This window comes from Rhinichthys klamathensis, unplaced genomic scaffold (genome assembly GCF_029890125.1).
Source record: "Rhinichthys klamathensis goyatoka isolate OS25496 unplaced genomic scaffold, OSU_Roscu_1.1 h1tg000209l_1, whole genome shotgun sequence".
In the NCBI taxonomy this organism is placed as follows: Eukaryota; Metazoa; Chordata; class Actinopteri; order Cypriniformes; family Leuciscidae; genus Rhinichthys; species Rhinichthys klamathensis.
Window position 1 is genome coordinate 1,013,176 of NW_026606734.1, and position 18,024 is coordinate 1,031,199.

Consider the following 18,024-nt stretch of genomic DNA (forward strand, 5'->3'; position numbering starts at 1 on the left):
TGATATTCTGTGAAGTAAAACAATAATTTACCAAATAGGAATTTGTCAGGCAGGACCTAAGTGGAGATTTATTAAACAAGGACAAACAAATATTTCAATATACTGTACAGGAAAAATATTAGAACTATATGACTAATTACTAACAAGGGACTACTGAACACAAACACAAGAGAGACTTATAAAGGCAAATATATATGTGTGTGAGAGAGAGAGAGAGAGAGAGAGAGAGAGAGAGAGAGAGAGAGAGAGAAGGCAAATAAGGATTAAATATTAACAATTGACATGCAAATGTTTTTCTTTTGTCTCTGCACACATTTTCTCAAAACAACATAAACTTCTGTCTAAATTGCAATATTTAGCAAGGCTTGTCAACTTTTTGTAACAATGTGTGTGTGTGTGTGTGTGTGTGTGTGTGTTTGTGTGTGTGTGTGTGTGTGTGTGTGTGTGTGTGTGTGTGAAATATGTATATTTGTCTGCCAGAGACACTTTCAGAGTGCACTTTTCTAATTTTCTGATTTAATATAAAAGCTTTCTAACTTTTCATGTATTCCAGCACTTTGTGTTTTCCTTCTCCTGCTCTCTTCTTGATGTTTTCCAGTATTTCAGCCTTTTCAAACTCATTAATTTCCTTCAGCTTCTCAATCAGAAAATCAACATGTCGGAGTGTGTTCAGAGAATCAGTGTTGAGCGCGATCTTCTCCAGAGTATACAGTGAAACGCATCCATCACCAGCGTATCTCTCTCAAACTCTAATGTTTGCAGTTCTTCTTCCAGCCTCTTGACCGAAATCTCACCATCCCTAACTTTAATTATATTATCAGTATATTTCTTCTTTAAATCTTCATATGTCCTCTTCTCCTTTTTTGTCTTTGTTATATATATTTTTGCTTCTTTGACGTGCTTGCTGTAGTGGCATTTACTTGTGCACACTGTACAGTGATCATCTTTCATCACTTCGAACCATAAGAGATTTCTGACCCAGGAGTCTAGATAAACACAGTTCTCCTCACAGACGCTGCAGCACACCGCCTCTTTGGCTTTAGAGCGATCAATATCAACCTTCTCTTTATAGGGCACGTCAACTTCACACTCAAAGTTCTTATTTTCTTCAACAACCTTTCTTTGTTTCTCCAGATCTTCTTGAGTTTGTTTCAGCTGATTCTGCTTACGGTCTATCTTTTGAATATGTGATTTTATATCGGAGATTTTTGCCTCCAACAGCTTCTGTTGTTCCAACACATCTTGGGTCATCTTCACGGTTTTTGGTTTTATGTTGTCAAGAAACTTAAAAAATCCTGTAATTTCTTTAAAACTGAGATCCCATGATTGCTTTTGGATCATCTGATTTTCTTCAAGAAATGTCTCTCCTTGACAGTTGTCAAACTGGAAAAACACTGGCTGATTCTGTTCATTCACTGCACACTTGATTTTAGCCTCTTCAACAGCCATCAGGGCAGATTTAGGGATAGCTCCATGAGAGTATGTGAGGAGCAAAACTATGTTTTCAGCAATATCTCTTCCAAATAAAGACTGAAAAGCATCAAATATGTATATTTGCCTATCAGAGAGTCGAGTCTGTGATGCTTTAATCACCAGACACACTGCATGTATTTCATTGATCCCTTCTTCAGATTCACTTAAACTAAGCAAACTCTCAGCGATCTCTTTATCTTTCTCAACTCCACGAGTGTCTCCATATCCTGGTGTGTCGATGATTGTTAGATCAGTTTTACTCTCTTGTGGATAAAACCCATAAACAGTGACGCAAGTCTGAGTGTGAGCTTGTGATCGGTCACTCTGATCATCTGTGATCTCAAACCAAACCTTGTCTTCTCTCTGAACATCTAACATGTAGTTGATCATCGTGTTGATTAGTTTTGTTTTTCCTGTTCCTCTTTCTCCCACTATCAGAATGGTTTTATGGGGTTTGGTTTTGTCTCTCTCTCCAACAGTCATCTTTCTGTATGGTTCAGATTGATCATGAGAGTCTGTTGGTGTCAGACGATATCGAGCGGGATTTCCATCTTCAATTAAGATGCTTTTCTTGATGAGATCATTTCTGTTCTGTATGTAAAGCATAAAAACACGATAACTATAAAGATGCTTTTCATGTGAACATCAGAACAGTGATTGTGTTGGAGGATACAAGTCATGTGAAAGACCTCAAGATTAGAATAACAGTGTTTAATGATATAGTAAAATTCTTCAGCTGATATTTCATGAATGTGCATCATACCTTCGTGATAACTGTGGTGACATCAGATTCAGTGGTGTAGTCGAGTTTTCCCACCGCTGCACATTTAATATTGTACTCAGTATCTGGTCTGAGATCAGTCAGAGTAACGGTGTCCTGCTTCTTTGACACAGTTTGAGATGTCCAGTCTTTCTCTTCCTTCATTTTGTACAGTAATTTGAGCTGCTCTGTAGCAGGACCCGGTGGAGACACTTTCAGAACCACTTGCCTATATCTGACATCTTTAATGATTGGACAGTCTGGTTTTAATGGAGGAGTGAAGCAAACAGCTTCATTATATCCATTTTCATACAGAACAATGCAGGAACCTGGATGCTTTTCATGCTCTTTTATAGAAATCATATATTTACTGCTCTGACTGCTATATGATGTCATCAGCTCCTTAAATATTTTCAAATGTTCCCTCATTTTCTCCCGGATGCTTCCAGTGAGCCACGATTGAGACGCCACATCAGGTTTCTTCTGAGGATTTCTCATCATTTGAGGATTCATGTAATTTTCTTGCTCATTAAGCAACTCATCTGGCTGCTCAAGAGAACTGAAGGTGTAACAAAACACATTCTCCACCTGAATATCAGACAAATACGAGTCCAAGTTTGTGTTCACTTCGGCTCCAATGTCCATTAACTGCCGAAGAAACTCATTAACGGTGTTTAATTCTTCTTCTTTCACTGTGATCCACTCTTTCAGACTCTTTTCACTGAATGGAGACTCATCATGAGCTTGAAGAAGATCCATCAGAGCACAAGACTCTTTCTCACAGGCTTTAACTGACTGGATCACAGATTTAATTCGGTCACTGAAATCTTGTCGATACGTTTGGCAGTTTTGCTGCATATCTTGTATTTTATTATGAAGTGCACTAAAAGTTGTTTCCCTGTTTTTTTCCAAAAGTACACTACACTTGTCTTCAGTCCACCTCAGATTTTGAATAGCAGACTCTTTGGCCTTGATGAGATTCTGGTTTATGACTGTGAGACGCGTCACATCACTCTCTACGGTGTAGTCGAGTTTTCCCACCGCTGCACATTTAATATTGTACTCAGTATCTGGTCTGAGATCAGTCAGAGTAACTGTGTCCTGGTTCTTTGACACAGTTTGAAATGTCCAGTCTTTCTCTTTCTTCATTTTGTACAGTAATTTGAGCTCCTCTGTAGCAGGACCCGGTGGAGACACTTTCAGAACCACTTGTCTATATCTGATATCTTTAATTATTGGACAGTCTGGTTTTGATGGAGGAGTGAAGCAAACAGATTCATTATATCCATTTTCATACAGCAGAATGCAGGAACCTGGATTATTTTCCATTTCTTTTGATGCAATAATGAATTTGGCTGATGTACAATCTTTTAAATCAATCAAGTTTTTAAATACTCTCAGGTTGTTCCTCATAATCTTTTGGATCTCAGGTGTGAGCCAAGTCTTGTGTTCGGGTTTCTCCTCATTTCTCTCTTTTGTTGAAGAACTCAGGAAGGTATTTTGTTCAGAAAGCAGCACATCTGTCCAGCTCAATGATGTGAAAGTGTAGCTGACCAAATGTTTAACTTCCAGATTCATTAAATTTTTATTGAGGTTGTTTTCTACCATTGCTCCTGAGTCATTCAGTTGTGTGAGCAATGATTTAATGATGTCAGATTCTCCCTCTTTCTCTTTCAGCCATTGTTCAAGAGCGCTTCTTTCAAATGGAGATTCCTCATGATCTCGTAGAAGATCGATCAATGCTGTGTCCTCTATGAATTTTCCACGTATCTTTGGTAAGAGAGAGCCGAGTGTCTTCATGAGACTCAATCTGCACTGGTAGCAGTTTTTCTTCATGTCATTGATTTTGTCATGAAATGCAGTAAATGTGGAAGCTGGCGTGTCTGTCAGAAGATCACTGCATTTCATCTCAGTCGTACTCAAACTCTCAATTACAGATTCAACATCTGTGCTTAAACCTGTGCTGATTTCATGTTGAAACTTTACAACTTTTGAGAAAAGTTTGTCCAAAGGATAAAGCCAAACTCTCAGAGGAACCACAAGCTCTTTGTTTTCTCCCAGCATTTTTGGAAGATCTTCAAAAACCTTCATAGCATCTTCAAAAGTGGTCGGGTTACGTGATAGCTTGAAGTCGCCATAAAATGTACAGCTGAATTTTTGGACAGCGGTCTTCTGATTTTTATTCAGTTTCATACTTGCATCAATGTTTCCAGCTGAAATGCCTTTAAGCTGCTCTAATGCGGCTTTTACTTCTCCTGCTATCACTCTCTTGTCCTCATCTAAAGAAACGTCTCTATCAAAAATAAAGCATGCGTCTGCCCCGTACAGCACTGCGGTCACTACATGTGTGGCGACGTCATCGCTATAGTGAGCCATGTCTCCAGAAGCAAAGCGGTTGATGATCAGTTCTTCAAACTTACTGGTGGAATGATAATGTAATGTCAGTCTCTGTTGATTGAATGATTTCTTTGTGTCCTTGAGATAATTAGCAGCTCCACTTACACTGATGAGTCCTCCTAAAACACTCAGTTTCAGACATCCACCAATATTCAGCAATCTAGACTTTTCCTCAATCGAGTCTGAAGCGGTGACTGTGAAAACTGTATTGATTTGGGGTTTCTCACTTATGTTCTGCTGCAGCTGCTCTTTACTCCAAAGTCTGATTCCTGTAATGGAGAATTTTTTTCTAAATACTTTATTCATTAAACAGTAATTTAATCAGCCCCTTTGCAAAATGCAACTTGGATTTTCTCCCAGTAAAACAACAGCACATTATATTTTTGTGTTTCTTGTTCCCATTGACCATTCTCTTACATTTAATTTTATATTTTATGAATTTACATAAATGACTCTGAGCAAGTGAATCACTAAATATAAACACTGTCTGACTATCACATTAATAACCCCAACTATTATGATACAGAGCTACTGTTACGTCCTATGTTATTTGTTTGGGGTTGTTTTTTTCTTCCCCCTTTTCTCTTTTTACTTTCACTCTTAGCAGGACGATGCCGCTACCTGATTGATTCATCGATCTGTCAATCATTGAAATGTTTGGTAACGACACAACGCGGCTTCACCAATGAGGGTGCGCCGTGTGCCTATGAAGAGCGCAACTGTGTGGGAGGCGGGAGATGATTTTGTACGATAGAGCCCACTTTCACTCGATCTGTCTGTTTGCCCTGTACTATTTTTAATGTTCGTGAAACGCAGTGTTCTTTGAGAACTTGGTAGTTAGAGGCTCATTTGGGTCGTCTTTTCTGTGAGTCTTTCGCCATTTTTCTGTTGTGTTATTAAACAGGGAAAAGAAAAGAACAGGTGAGATATCATGTGATATGCATGTGCAACGCATGTGCTACACTGAGTTGTCAATTGTGTATAGAACGTTCCGGGTTACTTGACTGTAACTCTGTTCCCTGAAAAAGCGGAACGAGATGCTGCGCTGCTTAGCGCATTGGGAACATATTTAATCGTGACCCACTGTGAATATAGTGTGTAAACACGTTGATGGAATCCGCGACGCGAGGCTATAAATAGATGAGCCGCAGGTGCATCGTCAGGATATTTTGTCTGAAGAGCAGTCCTGGGACATCATCAGCACGGCAATGCAGCGCAGCATCTCGTTCCGCTTTTTCAGGGAACAGGGTTACAGTCAAGTAACCCGGAACGTTCCCTTTCAAAAGCTACAATTCAAAAGCTGCGCTGCTTAGCGCCTTGGGAATGAGAATGCCCTACGCCGCCGTGCTTGAAGGTGTCTGGACTCCTTACAGTTGTGTAGGTGTGCTCACAAGAACATCAGGGAGGCGTCCGTCGTTAGCAATTTGCGACGACAAGGCGCCCCTAGAGTGGGACCCAAGGCGAGGAACCGGGGTTTGAGCCACAGAGATAGTGTACGAAGCCCGCGGCGCGTCACGTTTATTTGCCTTTGAGGATTGGCTCTTGGATGAAATCCCCTGGCTTTTAGCCACAACTGAAATGGTCTCATGTGCAACAGCCCCAGAGGAATCACCGTGGATGCTGAAGCCATGAAACCTAACATCTTTTGGTACTGACGAACAGTGTGATCTTGACCTAGCCTGACTTTGCTCATGGTTAGCCGAATGGTCTCGATTCGAGCGGGGGACAGTTGTGCCCGCATCGTGATCGAATCCCAAACGATCCCAAGGTAAGTCGTTCTCTGGGCAGGAGAAAGAACACTTGGTATTCTTGGTGTTGAGTCTCAGCCCTAGAGAAACTAGATGAGCTAACACGATGTCTCTGTGTTGAAGCGCCATCTCTTGCGATTGTGCTAGTATTAACCAATCGTTGATGTAATTTAAAATGCGAATACCCTGGAGTCGTAATGGAGCCAGTGCTGCATCCATGCATTTTGTGTACGTGCGGGGTGAAAAGGCTAGGCCGAATGGAAGAACCCGAAACTGGTATGCTTCGCCCCCGAAAGCGAACCTCAGGAACTTCCTGTGTTGTGGCAATATTTGTATGTGAAAATATGCGTCCTTCAGATTGATCGTGACGAACCAATCGTGATATTGAATTTGCGACACGACCGCCTTGACGGTTAACATCTTGAACTTGAGTGCTTTGACTGTACAGTTTAAGCCTCAAAGACCTAAGATTGGACGCAACCCTCCATCCTTCTTGGGGACCAGAAAGTATCTGCTGTAATAGCCCGAATCCCTCTCTGGAAGAGGAACATGTTCTATGGCCTCTTTGCTCAGAAGAGTTTGTAGCTCTTGTGACAGTACATGCATCAGCTCCGGTCTCACGGAAGTGGAGACCACGCCGTTGAAACGCGGACGATGACGAATAAATTGGATTCTGTATCCTATTTGTACTGTGCTTAATACCCACACAGAAATGCCTGGCAGAAGTTTCCACACTGCCAGACTCTCTGAGAGTGGTATTAATTTTAATACTTCCTCTTGAGGGGATGTTAGATGTTCCGTGTCCTGGATGACAGCAGGAAACAACGTAACATCTAACATTTCGCTGGAAACCGCTGCCCCCCGAAGCACCAAAGGTAGCGGGATGGAGAGGTTTTTGGATGTAATATGCGCCCCATCCCGCAGGGGGCTACCCCCACCAGACCTTGGTCACACAAAGAGACAAATCTGTGGCTCTCCGCAGCTCCGAGAAAGACTCCTCATCTATAGTGCTGCCCGCACTCAGATCCTTCAATAGGTCAGCCTGGTTAACACGGTCTCATCCCAAGACGTCATCTGTCTGACGCTTTTGACCATACATCAACATCCAACGTTTTAGGGTACCCTTTAACGTCAGTTAGATGACGATCCTAGGGCGTCATCTAACTGACACTTTACATTTAGCGTCAGTTAGATGACGCGGGTAGGTTTAGGTCTGGGGTAGGGTTAGGATTAGATAGCGTCATCTAAAGGATACCCTAAAACGTCGGATGTTGACGTATGGTCAAAAGCGTCAGACAGATGACGTCTTGGGATGAGACTGGGCTGGCCTGGTAGGCCTGTAACACTGCCATAGTGTGCAGCGCCGCACCAGCCTGACCTGCAGCTTGATAAGCTCTCCACACAAGCGCTGATGTTATTTTACATGGCTTCGTGGGTAGGGTAGGTCTCTTGATGGAAGATGCCGAAGCAGGCGAGAGATAGCTTGCGAGCGTCTCTTCTACCTGTGGCATCTCCGCATACCCCCGCATACCCCCGTAAATAAAAAATAACTTAACCTTTCATGCATAACGCTGTTAATTCACCTCAAAATATCTTACATTGGGTGTCTCTGCTGACCGCTTGTGGGAAAAATTGTATATAACATGATATTTCATGACTCTTCCCACAAGATGGCCGTATAGCTCTATAGGGATCTCCCAGTCACGTGACCCCTAGCCACGTGTCAGCCATTTTGACGGAATACATCCGTCGGCTACTCATAGATCCATTGCCGTGGGTAATATATATTATTAGTATATTATTACACTAATAATATAATTATTAGTATAATTAGCCTAAATATTGCAATACTTTGCGCTACAGTATTAATATAATTGCATGCGCTAAATCATGGTGCAAAATATCTCGATACTGAACAGAATCGATTTTTTCGCTTATTATTAGCATCACAAAAATAAATATACAAGAGGAAGATAAAGGAATTAGGAATCATATATCCATATGAAGCACCACAAGTTCTTTTTACAGGCATTAAATGTGTAGAAAAACTTCCTGACATTGAGTTCGGTGACATTACAGCTGCCTTATTCACTTCCCATCACGCTACACCGGAGCTTCATTAAAAGAAAATGATTTTTCAATCATCAGCGCAAAGGTTGGTCAATGTATTTTTATCACCAAATTAAAGTACCTGTAATAATTTTTAAACTGAGTTTACAGGGAAAAACACAAAACAAAATCACCAACAAGATTAAGTGTATCTTTAATGAATTTGTTTAATCTAGTTTGATCCAAGAAAAACGAAATAATAGCCTATGCTTATATACTTTTTTATACTTATCACTGACTGTCACTGTAGTATGATAAACTGTCATTGAGACTGTTGTCTCAACCTGTGTTTCTAACGATTTATAAGAAGTGTCAAATAAAATACAAGATCAGCTTTTGGTATTTGAAAACGAAAGAATGTAATGTGATAATAGGCCTAACGAATTAACTGATCTAAGAATGCACGTATGCATTTTGCCTGTTTATTGCCGCCAACCACTTTTTTCCGTTTTGTTTCTTTTGGGATACGGTATAAAGATATTCCTTTTGTATGATCACGTATCTGATCGCATCCAAATGCACAGCATCGCTCAGGCATGATAGGAATATTTCGCGACGAGCTGTATTATCACCGGCGGTTTAGCATTTTCTATTCCGTCAAGATGGCTGCTCCAAATGGCATGACGTCACGCGGGACGTCCCTATATGGAGCAAATGAGCTGTTCCTCTGGGTCCTAAAGTCAGTTCCATTCAGTATGTATTCAGATACACATGTAGACATTATAAAATATTTGTTTTGGTACAGTTTTAGCCTTTTTAGTTTGAATTCTGAGCATTTTTAGACGTTTCTATGCAGTGCCGTCGCAGGTGGGGTGCGAGGCCCTGTGCGAACTTGAAATGCAAGGCCCCTCCCAGGCTCTGAACGTTAGAATAATTGGCTGCGCAGCCTACTTGTTATGGGCCTTTCACATAGGACGCGGAATGTGAATTAATGGGTTTTACGATTACCTATGAAACCCATTAATTTCAATGGCTTGCGCCACGCAAAGACGTTTTGTTGCTGCGTCGACCACAGCGCGCACGCCGCGGTCAAAGTTCAAAATAGTTCAACTTTTGCCGCTGCGCTCTGTGACGATTACCAACGCGGCCAATAGAAACGAGACATCCAAACAAACACGGAAATCAAAATGGATGAACGGCTAGTACTGTGCACGGGACAGATACATAGTTTACTGCTGACCGAAAGGAGGAACAACAATCAAAATAACTAACGTTATTATACTGACGTGTAGAACTCCCGTGTAGAACTCTGGCATAGCGCAGATCACGTTGTATCTGAAGGGCAACGCTGAACCCAGGCCAGCGCAGCGCATTCCGCATCCTGTGTGAAAGCCCCATTAGCCTTGTCCGCTTAAATGAATTATAAATAAACATAAAAAAACGAATAGGCTATTTGCAGTATATGTTTTTGACCTAATTATTTGGTACTGAAATTACACACTCTGTCGGCTCTGATGGCGTTGCATCACGTGCACCTGCGCAATAAAGCCTATGATTTCCGAAAATAGTACTATGTCAACTAGTGATATCAGCACAAGGACTGTTGAGGAATATGCAAGATAATTTAGACAATTGTTTTTGTCATAATGTTATAATAACTGACAGACACTATCATTTCAGCCGCTCTGTGCATGTCCTCGCACAGAGCGAGGCTGAAGCTCAGCTTCGGGGCTGAGACACTAATATATTTTTCAAATGTTTAAAAGGTATTACATTGAAATCTGTTGAATAGAGTGTAAATTTAGTTCGTGGGTAGATTAAATAATGATAAGCGGATAATCACCCGAATGGAGATCATTAACTTTAAAACATTAGAATTTTTTTTTTACTGGCTCAAAACAAATACAGCACAATTACGCAATACCGTCGTTGCTTGCGGGTGCGTCTGCAGTTATAAACATGATTATTACTAATTGGCATATTTCAATGCCAATTCTTATATGTTCATACATATAGCCTACTCAAAACAGACGGGGCAACCTAACGCAGACAAGTTAGCTCACCGTTTTTAGGTGATATGCCATGTAGTCGAGCTGTGATATGCAAACAGTTGCTTGCAAACTTTGCATTCGACTTTTTCTGTTATCTATTTTCGTCAAATGCTGCCACACTGTCGATGTCTTTGACATGGTAAAGGAGGACTGACAGTAAATTAAACGCTCGCAATTAAATTAATATTCAGCAAACCTCCATAGACCAATTTTCAGTTGGTAAACATGGTGACGTTTTTCTGTGGGCGGAGCTTAGGTGGTGGCAGAATGATCCCTCTGGCCGCTTCACTAACGTAAAGTCTGCAAGTTTTGTTAGCTTGTTTTTAACAATGACTGGAAAAAAATCTGATTTTATCTTAATGTGCAAGGTCACTCACTGTCCAGGACCACGATTGTTATTTGCAAAAGTTAATTTTAACGGACGGAACCAGATTGGCCGATCCGTACACTCATTGAGGATCTGACAGGATTAACGTTAACGCTACCTCCGGTTGAGTGGCCTGACTTATACACCTATTCGATAGAGAAACTGAGGGCATATAAATCTTTAGATGCCTATAACTCTATGTGCTGAATGGTCATAGTCAAGACTTGTGTTGTACGATCCGCAGTTCTGCCTAGCCAGCGCCATGAAGACGACAATGTAAAGAGTGAGATTACGGTGCAATTTTAATGAGGTGAATATTTTCTAGAAATAAAAAATTGCAGATAAAGCATATTAATTTTTCATTGATTCTTGCACCCAACAACACAACAAGATGACATTTAATAATAAGAAGAATAATTTAAGATCCTTATTTTGTAGCCGAATCTGTGCTGGTTTGTATTTGCCGCCTCCAGTTCTCCCTTTGTTCTGCCACCAGCTAGCGCCGTGACGTAACTGTGACGTCGGCTGTGGTTCCCAAACTTTTAACAGGCATGTACCCCCTGAGACATTATAGATCTTCCGGAGTACCCCCAACACCACCACTTGTTAACAAGTTTTTATTTATTTATTAATATTTATTTTTATCAATTTTGTCGAGAATAGTCAATAGAATCATAAACATATGATACAAATCTCATCAAAAGTCAACATATGATACAAATGTGCTGAATATAATGATTTTAAACAGATATGCACCCAATCTCACACACAATAGGCCTACAACACATATCCAACATCTCATTAAAGCTATTGTTAACTTTTCACATACTGATAAGTATTGCTTTTCACATATGATAACATTGTATATTTTCTTAACTTCTCTGCTGTAAAATAATAATAAAAAAGAGAACACATTAACAATAGTAAACTAAATAGTAAACAGTAAACTAAATTGTAGTAAACCACACAGAATAGGCCTACCACGTCCCCATCCACATCACCAGTTTAATCAATGTGAGGGATGTGCCTGGATGTTCTTACATAATGCAGCGATGTTAGGCCGAATTGGGGACAGTTTCAGTCTTAGATCATTTTCCACAAACAGTCTGTACCTATACTTGGTCTTAAGGCAGACCAAAGCTGAGAATCCAGTCTCACATAAATACGTTGTAGCAAATGGCATCAACTTCTTAATCGCTCGGTTTGCCAGGTCCGGATACTCAGCCCGCATTTTAAAATTACTATTAGTATAAGTTAATATAATAAAATACGTAGACCTACGCCAAAAAAATAGTTGAGGATAAATTCTTTAAAATTGGGCAATTGCAGCGTTATGGACGTGACATTTCCAGTCAAAACTTGAAATATAAATTCTCAGAAAATGCATTTAATACTGAAACGTCTGTCTATCCATACTCCCTTAATAAAGCTCCAGACATTAGAAAAATATCAGTCTACAAATGCGTTTTATATTTAATTTGAGGGAAATACACATGTGACGTGACACAAAAAATCTTTAACTTTTAGGTGGCAAAATATTTTTTTGTAATTCTATAAACTACACTGCGCAAAACAAAAGTAATACTACCCACCGGATGAGGGTCGGCCTCCACAGAACATAAAATATTATTTTTATTTAATTTTTCGTGTTCGCATTTATGAGGAAAAAAACAATGTTACGGACGTGACAGTTCTCCGTTACGGACATGACCGCTCTGAAAGTGACTTTAAAACTTTCACAGAGACCCTTAAACAGAAAGCACAAAGCCTTTCTTTAAAGTGAATTTCGTTTTTTATTAATTGTATCTTAATTTTAATCAATGTTTCATCAACCAAATGCCTGGATTTAATAAATAAGAAGTAAATATAGTAGAAAATAGATCATCATGACACGGAGGCGCCGGCGCATGAACTGGACTCTCGTCTAATAAATGAACCGAAACACAGCGTATAAGGTAGGCTACTTGCCTCACAGACCTGAGAAGTGAGAAATATATAGAAAGCTTGAAATATCTTTTTAACAGAACAATTCAAAACGAAAGAAATCAGACTCTCTGCTTATGTAATCCGTATGAAATGTGCATTTCTCTCTGGCGCGTTCACTACTGCAAAGATCGCGAGTCAACATCGCCAACTTCATCTTTTCAGCCGACACTGACAAACACTTGTTTATTAATAAACAATTAAAATGTCTCCTTGCTATATTTGACATATTCATAATCATTATGCCGGTTCTTTGTGGCAGCTTTTAGATACTTTATTGGCAGCGCCACCCTTGCATGTTACATGAACGCGTCACCACTGCATCAGCACCGAAAACATGATTTTTCGGGTATTATGAATATTTTTTTTTTTTTAAGTTAGGAAGATAGCATGTATATTAACTCACCAGCTGTGGCTGCAATAGTGTCCCGATTGTCTCGCGAGTCGCCACTAACAGAGGGACGGTGACCCAGCACACTTATGGTGACCCAGCACACGTCCATGAAGTCGAACCATGGAAAATCCCTTCTCTGAGCTCCGCTTTGTCCTTTTTGCGCTCGAATCGCCTTGTACAATACTGCGCCCACAACTTTTTTTATTTTTTCCTGAACTTGAAGCGTTGCTCGCTAAATGCTCAGCTTAGAAAGTTCAGCATCGATGTATTTTATAACGTGTTCGTTTCTTCACACGCCGTCAAATTGACGTTGCACCCTTTCTTCTGCCCAAATGCTCAGAAGAGCTTTGGTATCTTCGACAGACCAGTACAGGCGATTCACCATTTCGAGCAGCGATTATTTTGCGCGATATAAAAAAGTGAAATGTGCATCTTGCTTCAGATCATAACGTTCCATAACACCGATAAACTCCGCCTTTTACCTTGAGCACGCCTCTAGCCCGAGCTGGCCCGCTTTGGCCCAAGGTATTCGACGGGCCAGAAATCCTGGCCGTTGGCCCCGAGTAAGCCCCGATCAAGCCCCGGAAGTGACAGTGGAAACGCGACTGGCTCTGGCACGCACTAGCACGGCTCGGCCGCGTGGCTAATGCCTTCTAGTACTTTAATCAATCTGTCTCCAGTGGGTTGGGCTAATCCAAAAAAGTGAAAACAAGGGGGGTATTCTGAAGACAGGCTGTTACCTGTGAAACAGGGGTGCTCTGAAAACACCCCCATTAGCAATTAGTGCTTTCCACCTGATGAAATGAACACGTCAAAAAATAAAAAAATCCAGAACGTATCGACCAATAAATCGACCAATCGACTGGGAGATTACAGCCCTGTGAAAAAAAACCCCTTAATTTGTTGGGGGGAGACAAAAAAAACAGCAGGATTGCGAGACCCCCTAGTGGCGCGAGGCCCTGTGCGGTTGCACAGTTCGCACAGCCCTTGCGACGGCTCTGTTTATGTGTACTGAAGTATTCCTCGTATTCCATTCATTTCTAAGGAGGTCAAATTGACCCACAAGGGAAGGATTTGTAACTTTTTATTACAACCAACTCCTCGAATCCAGTTTTCTAAAAAAAAAAAGTGTATTCTTGGTTAAAGTGCCACAAAAGTCCTAAGGTCTTAGACAACTCTGATGAACACTCAATTTAAAAAAAATGACCTGAGGGAAGGATGAGAAACAATAGAAAAATTCAGAAATACTAAAAAATACACAATACAATTAATAATAAAATCTCGATATATCACATAACATGTGTGTTAAAACAGTAATATATTTGCTATGGGGATTTAAAGGCCATAAGATGTGAATAAATGCTGAGAAAGATTTTAATTTAGGGCTTTAGGGCCTACATTAATATTGCTAAATGATTTAGTACATTTAATATTGTAAGTTCTTTACTACCACCTCATAAATTATTTGAAGTTAAAAATTATACTACCACCCTAAGTTATTTTACTCTAATCATTTATTCGGGTTCACAGATTATGGTGAACAGTGGTTGATCACCTGGTACGAGAGCATCTCTCCTGAGGTCATACAGCATCCCCAGCTGGAAGGGTCTCCCTAGAGCTGCAGTCTCTATTGAGTTCACTCCCACTGGATCCATGCTGGACAAAACATGGAAGGAGAAATCAACTAATGAGATTACTGATAGAGCTTTGACAGATATTTTCTAAAGCTAATATTCAGCAATCAATTCAGAAGTTGGTTCTTAAATATGAGCTTTAGCGCCATCTGGTGATTGTATAAAAAAGCACAATGACTTAAAAGCCCTCAATTTTAATATTAAAATTTGTTTGTATTGCATTAAACTTGTCCAAGTAGGAAATCATCCCGAATTCAGGCTATTTTTTTGTTAAACATAATGTGCATTTTAAATGTATGCAGATAGGCCTAAGGCACAATTGAATAGTTTCTCTAAACATCAAAAAAAAGAAAGAAAAAAAAAAGACTCAATTTAGCCTACAATGTAAAATAATTATTGTCTTACCCTTTCGAAGACAGTTGAGTATCTGTCATGACTGGTTCCACAGGAGTCTGGGTTACACAGCAATGCTGCTATAGGCTAGCCTGGATGCCAGCCCGAACCCCGCCCACAACATTTTTTGCTCGGGAAGTTCGGTCTGGACTCGATCCATTGAGGAGTAATTATGATCGGTTCAGAAATCGTCGGGCCAATCAAATTGCCAGGGCGGGCTTTATACGATGATGGACAGATGATCTGCAGTTACGTAATCATCGCGTTATCAAAGAGCGCTTGGGTTGAACTGGTTTCCCTCAAAGATGACTGCCGCTGGAGAATTGAGATGTAGAGATTCCGCTATCGCGTCTGTTGTAAAAGAAATCGACAGCGCATTCATTTTAATAGACGAACAGAGAACTGCAATCAAGGCATTTGTTGATCGGAAAGTTATTTTTGCCGTCCTTCCTACGGGATTTGGCAAAAGTTTAATTCATCAGCTGGCTCCGATGGTCACTAAGAAGATGGGACGCAATGAAAACCCTGTGGTCGTTGTGGTTTCTCCTTTGGTCGCACTCATGGAGGATCAAGTAAAAGAAGCAACACTCGTTATTTTACTTCTTCCAGCGTGCGTGCATTTGAGTTCTGTAGTTGACAACTGTGCTATGCAAAGTAGTTGACTTACTGCTTTGCTCTGATTGGTTGTAGGTCTATCCAATTGAGTGCAGAGTTTTTTTTTTTCCTGGTTCGGTTAAGACACGCCTCATAATCAAAGCCCTATGGAGCAGTATCAGACTCACATCTGACTAGAATATGAGTATGACGAAGTCAGGCTAGCTATTGGCTAAAATACAAATAAAATAGTTTTTCCACAAAAGACACAATGTCTACTGAAGAAGACCTAAACAAAATGTTAACTGTAGATGAGAGAAAATTGTCATTTGCGTTTCCACTGAAGGACTGATACACGCAGCGCAAACTGATTTTGACTGTGAAAGAGAAGCACATTCATATTCAGTGTCGCTTATGAAATATGCGGATGTGTAAAAATACGCACGTGCCCCCTCAGATTTTTCCTCCCTGATAATTTTTTATTTCTTCAGTCTTGTTATAATCAGATTCAGCGCGTTGTTCATCTTCAATCCGCAGCGGCGCCGAGCAGAGCGCACGTCAGAAACAGAGGACAGGGTGTGTGTGTGTGTGTGTGTGTGCCTGCGTGTTCATCTGAGCCTCATTGGTCTGTCACTGCTCGTCAATGTCAGAATATTTGAGATGACCAATTAAATCAAAGTAGGCGGGCTTTATGTTCACAGAAGCTGAGCGCGAATTTTAGCAGTGAGACTCGACGCTTCAGTGTACAGTCAAGTGCGAGATGTAAGTAGCTAAACTAAACATTTCATATTTGACAGTTTTTTTAGTTCATAAATGTTAAACGAATGACAAAAATAATCAGGCACACGAATATACTTTTGTCTAATTTCGCCATTTTGAACCGAAAATAGGCCTATGTAACGTGACTCGTAATGTAGGCTAATAATTAGTTTACTGTCATTGTGAGGGGAAAAGACGTTTTCATTGTTAGGCACAAGATTAATAATGAATGTGTAGCCTACATATTGAGAATTAATATAGTACAATTTGTAGCCTTAAGTAAATTAAAAAAGCTCAGCTTTAGGAGGGGAAGGCAATCAGGAGACTGAGAGAAAAAGAAAGAGTGATGGATAAGAAGTGAGAGCAGGTATTGACAAATAATCTGCCCACTGACATGGTTTTAAAGCTAACGTTATTTCTTATCCTTTTTTTGGCCTTCAAACGTCTTGAAATGCACATATCAGAGAAATAAAAAATTTGAACCCCCTACCCACCTCAAATTTAGGACCTCTGTGATTATAAAGCCCTGTCTATGGCCCTGTATTAGGCATAAGATCAATAATGAATGTGTACTGTGAATGAATTTAATAAACTTAGTTAGGCTACCTAGCTTTCCTAGTAGCTTTCTGTAAATAAATTCGTCTGAGAAAATGATTCATAAATCAACCTATCAGTTGACCCTATGTTTACTTTCTTCACTGACAGACAAAAATGAAAAGCCTATCAGTCAAAGCTCAACTTTAGGAGTTTTTTTGGCCTCCAAAACATCTTATAATGCACATATAAGATACACATATACTTTAACTTAGTCCTCAGATAGAGTAGGGTTGCTGCTAGCTCCGTTAAGGTATTTCTGTCCCTCCCAAACTGCATTGAAATAGTATGTTTCGCAGCCAGAATTAAAAAAAATTCAGGGGGAGAAACCCCCTGACCCCTCCTAACATGATCCATATCACCCGTCAGAAAACAATTGCAACGTCTCAGATTGTGCCCCCCCCAGAATTTTGGCTTGCATGACGCCCCTGTACGAGGAAGTTCAGAATCACGGAGAAGAACCAGAGGCACATTGACAAATGAAACATGAAACTTAATAAATATGATGACAGTGCATGATTTGTCTGTGTTCATCAAGCAATGTCGGGTAGGCTATTGTTTAAAAGAATAATGTGTTGCATTACACATTAATGTATTAGCCTATGCCTCAATCTGTAATCTACATATCGGATCGCAATCGGATTTCAAACACTCGTCGGTGAGTTATGGGCTGACAAAATGGATTAAAGTGTCTTAAATGTTGATGCTTACTGAAATCTGTGCTGATCCTGTCCTCTTATTGTGTATTTAAGTCTTTCGTTACTTTGGGTGGGTTTTTACAGTAATCAGGTGATAATTAATTAAAATGTACACAGCGCTTTTCACAGA

At 40.2% G+C, this 18,024-nt stretch overlaps 2 protein-coding genes across 2 annotated transcripts in view; one reads left to right on the forward strand and one right to left on the reverse strand.

Annotated features, from left to right (window-relative positions):
- The window catches only part of LOC130097032 (uncharacterized), a 103,035-nt gene that overhangs the window by 40,254 nt on the left and 44,757 nt on the right, over window positions 1-18,024 (forward strand). The window lies entirely within an intron of this gene.
- On the reverse strand, window positions 533-15,326 carry LOC130097033 (uncharacterized). The gene is made up of 5 exons (XM_056263709.1): window positions 15,262-15,326; window positions 14,778-14,878; window positions 2,237-4,899; window positions 979-2,064; window positions 533-634 (listed from the first exon to the last, which is right to left on the reverse strand). Exons 1-5 carry the CDS (start codon window positions 15,288-15,290, stop codon window positions 533-535), a joined length of 3,981 nt encoding a protein of 1,326 aa, XP_056119684.1. The 5' UTR covers window positions 15,291-15,326.

Excerpts from the sequence above, each read along its gene's own strand:
- LOC130097033 (XM_056263709.1), bottom strand. The coding sequence starts at position 15,290 with ATGACAGATACTCAACTGTCTTCGAAAGG. Across the intron at positions 2,065-2,236 it reads TCACCACAGTTATCACGAAG|AACAGAAATGATCTCATCAA; the intron begins GTATGATGCACA and ends CTTTACATACAG. Across the intron at positions 635-978 it reads GTGTTTATCTAGACTCCTGG|CTGAAGGAAATTAATGAGTT; the intron begins GTCAGAAATCTC and ends CTGATTGAGAAG.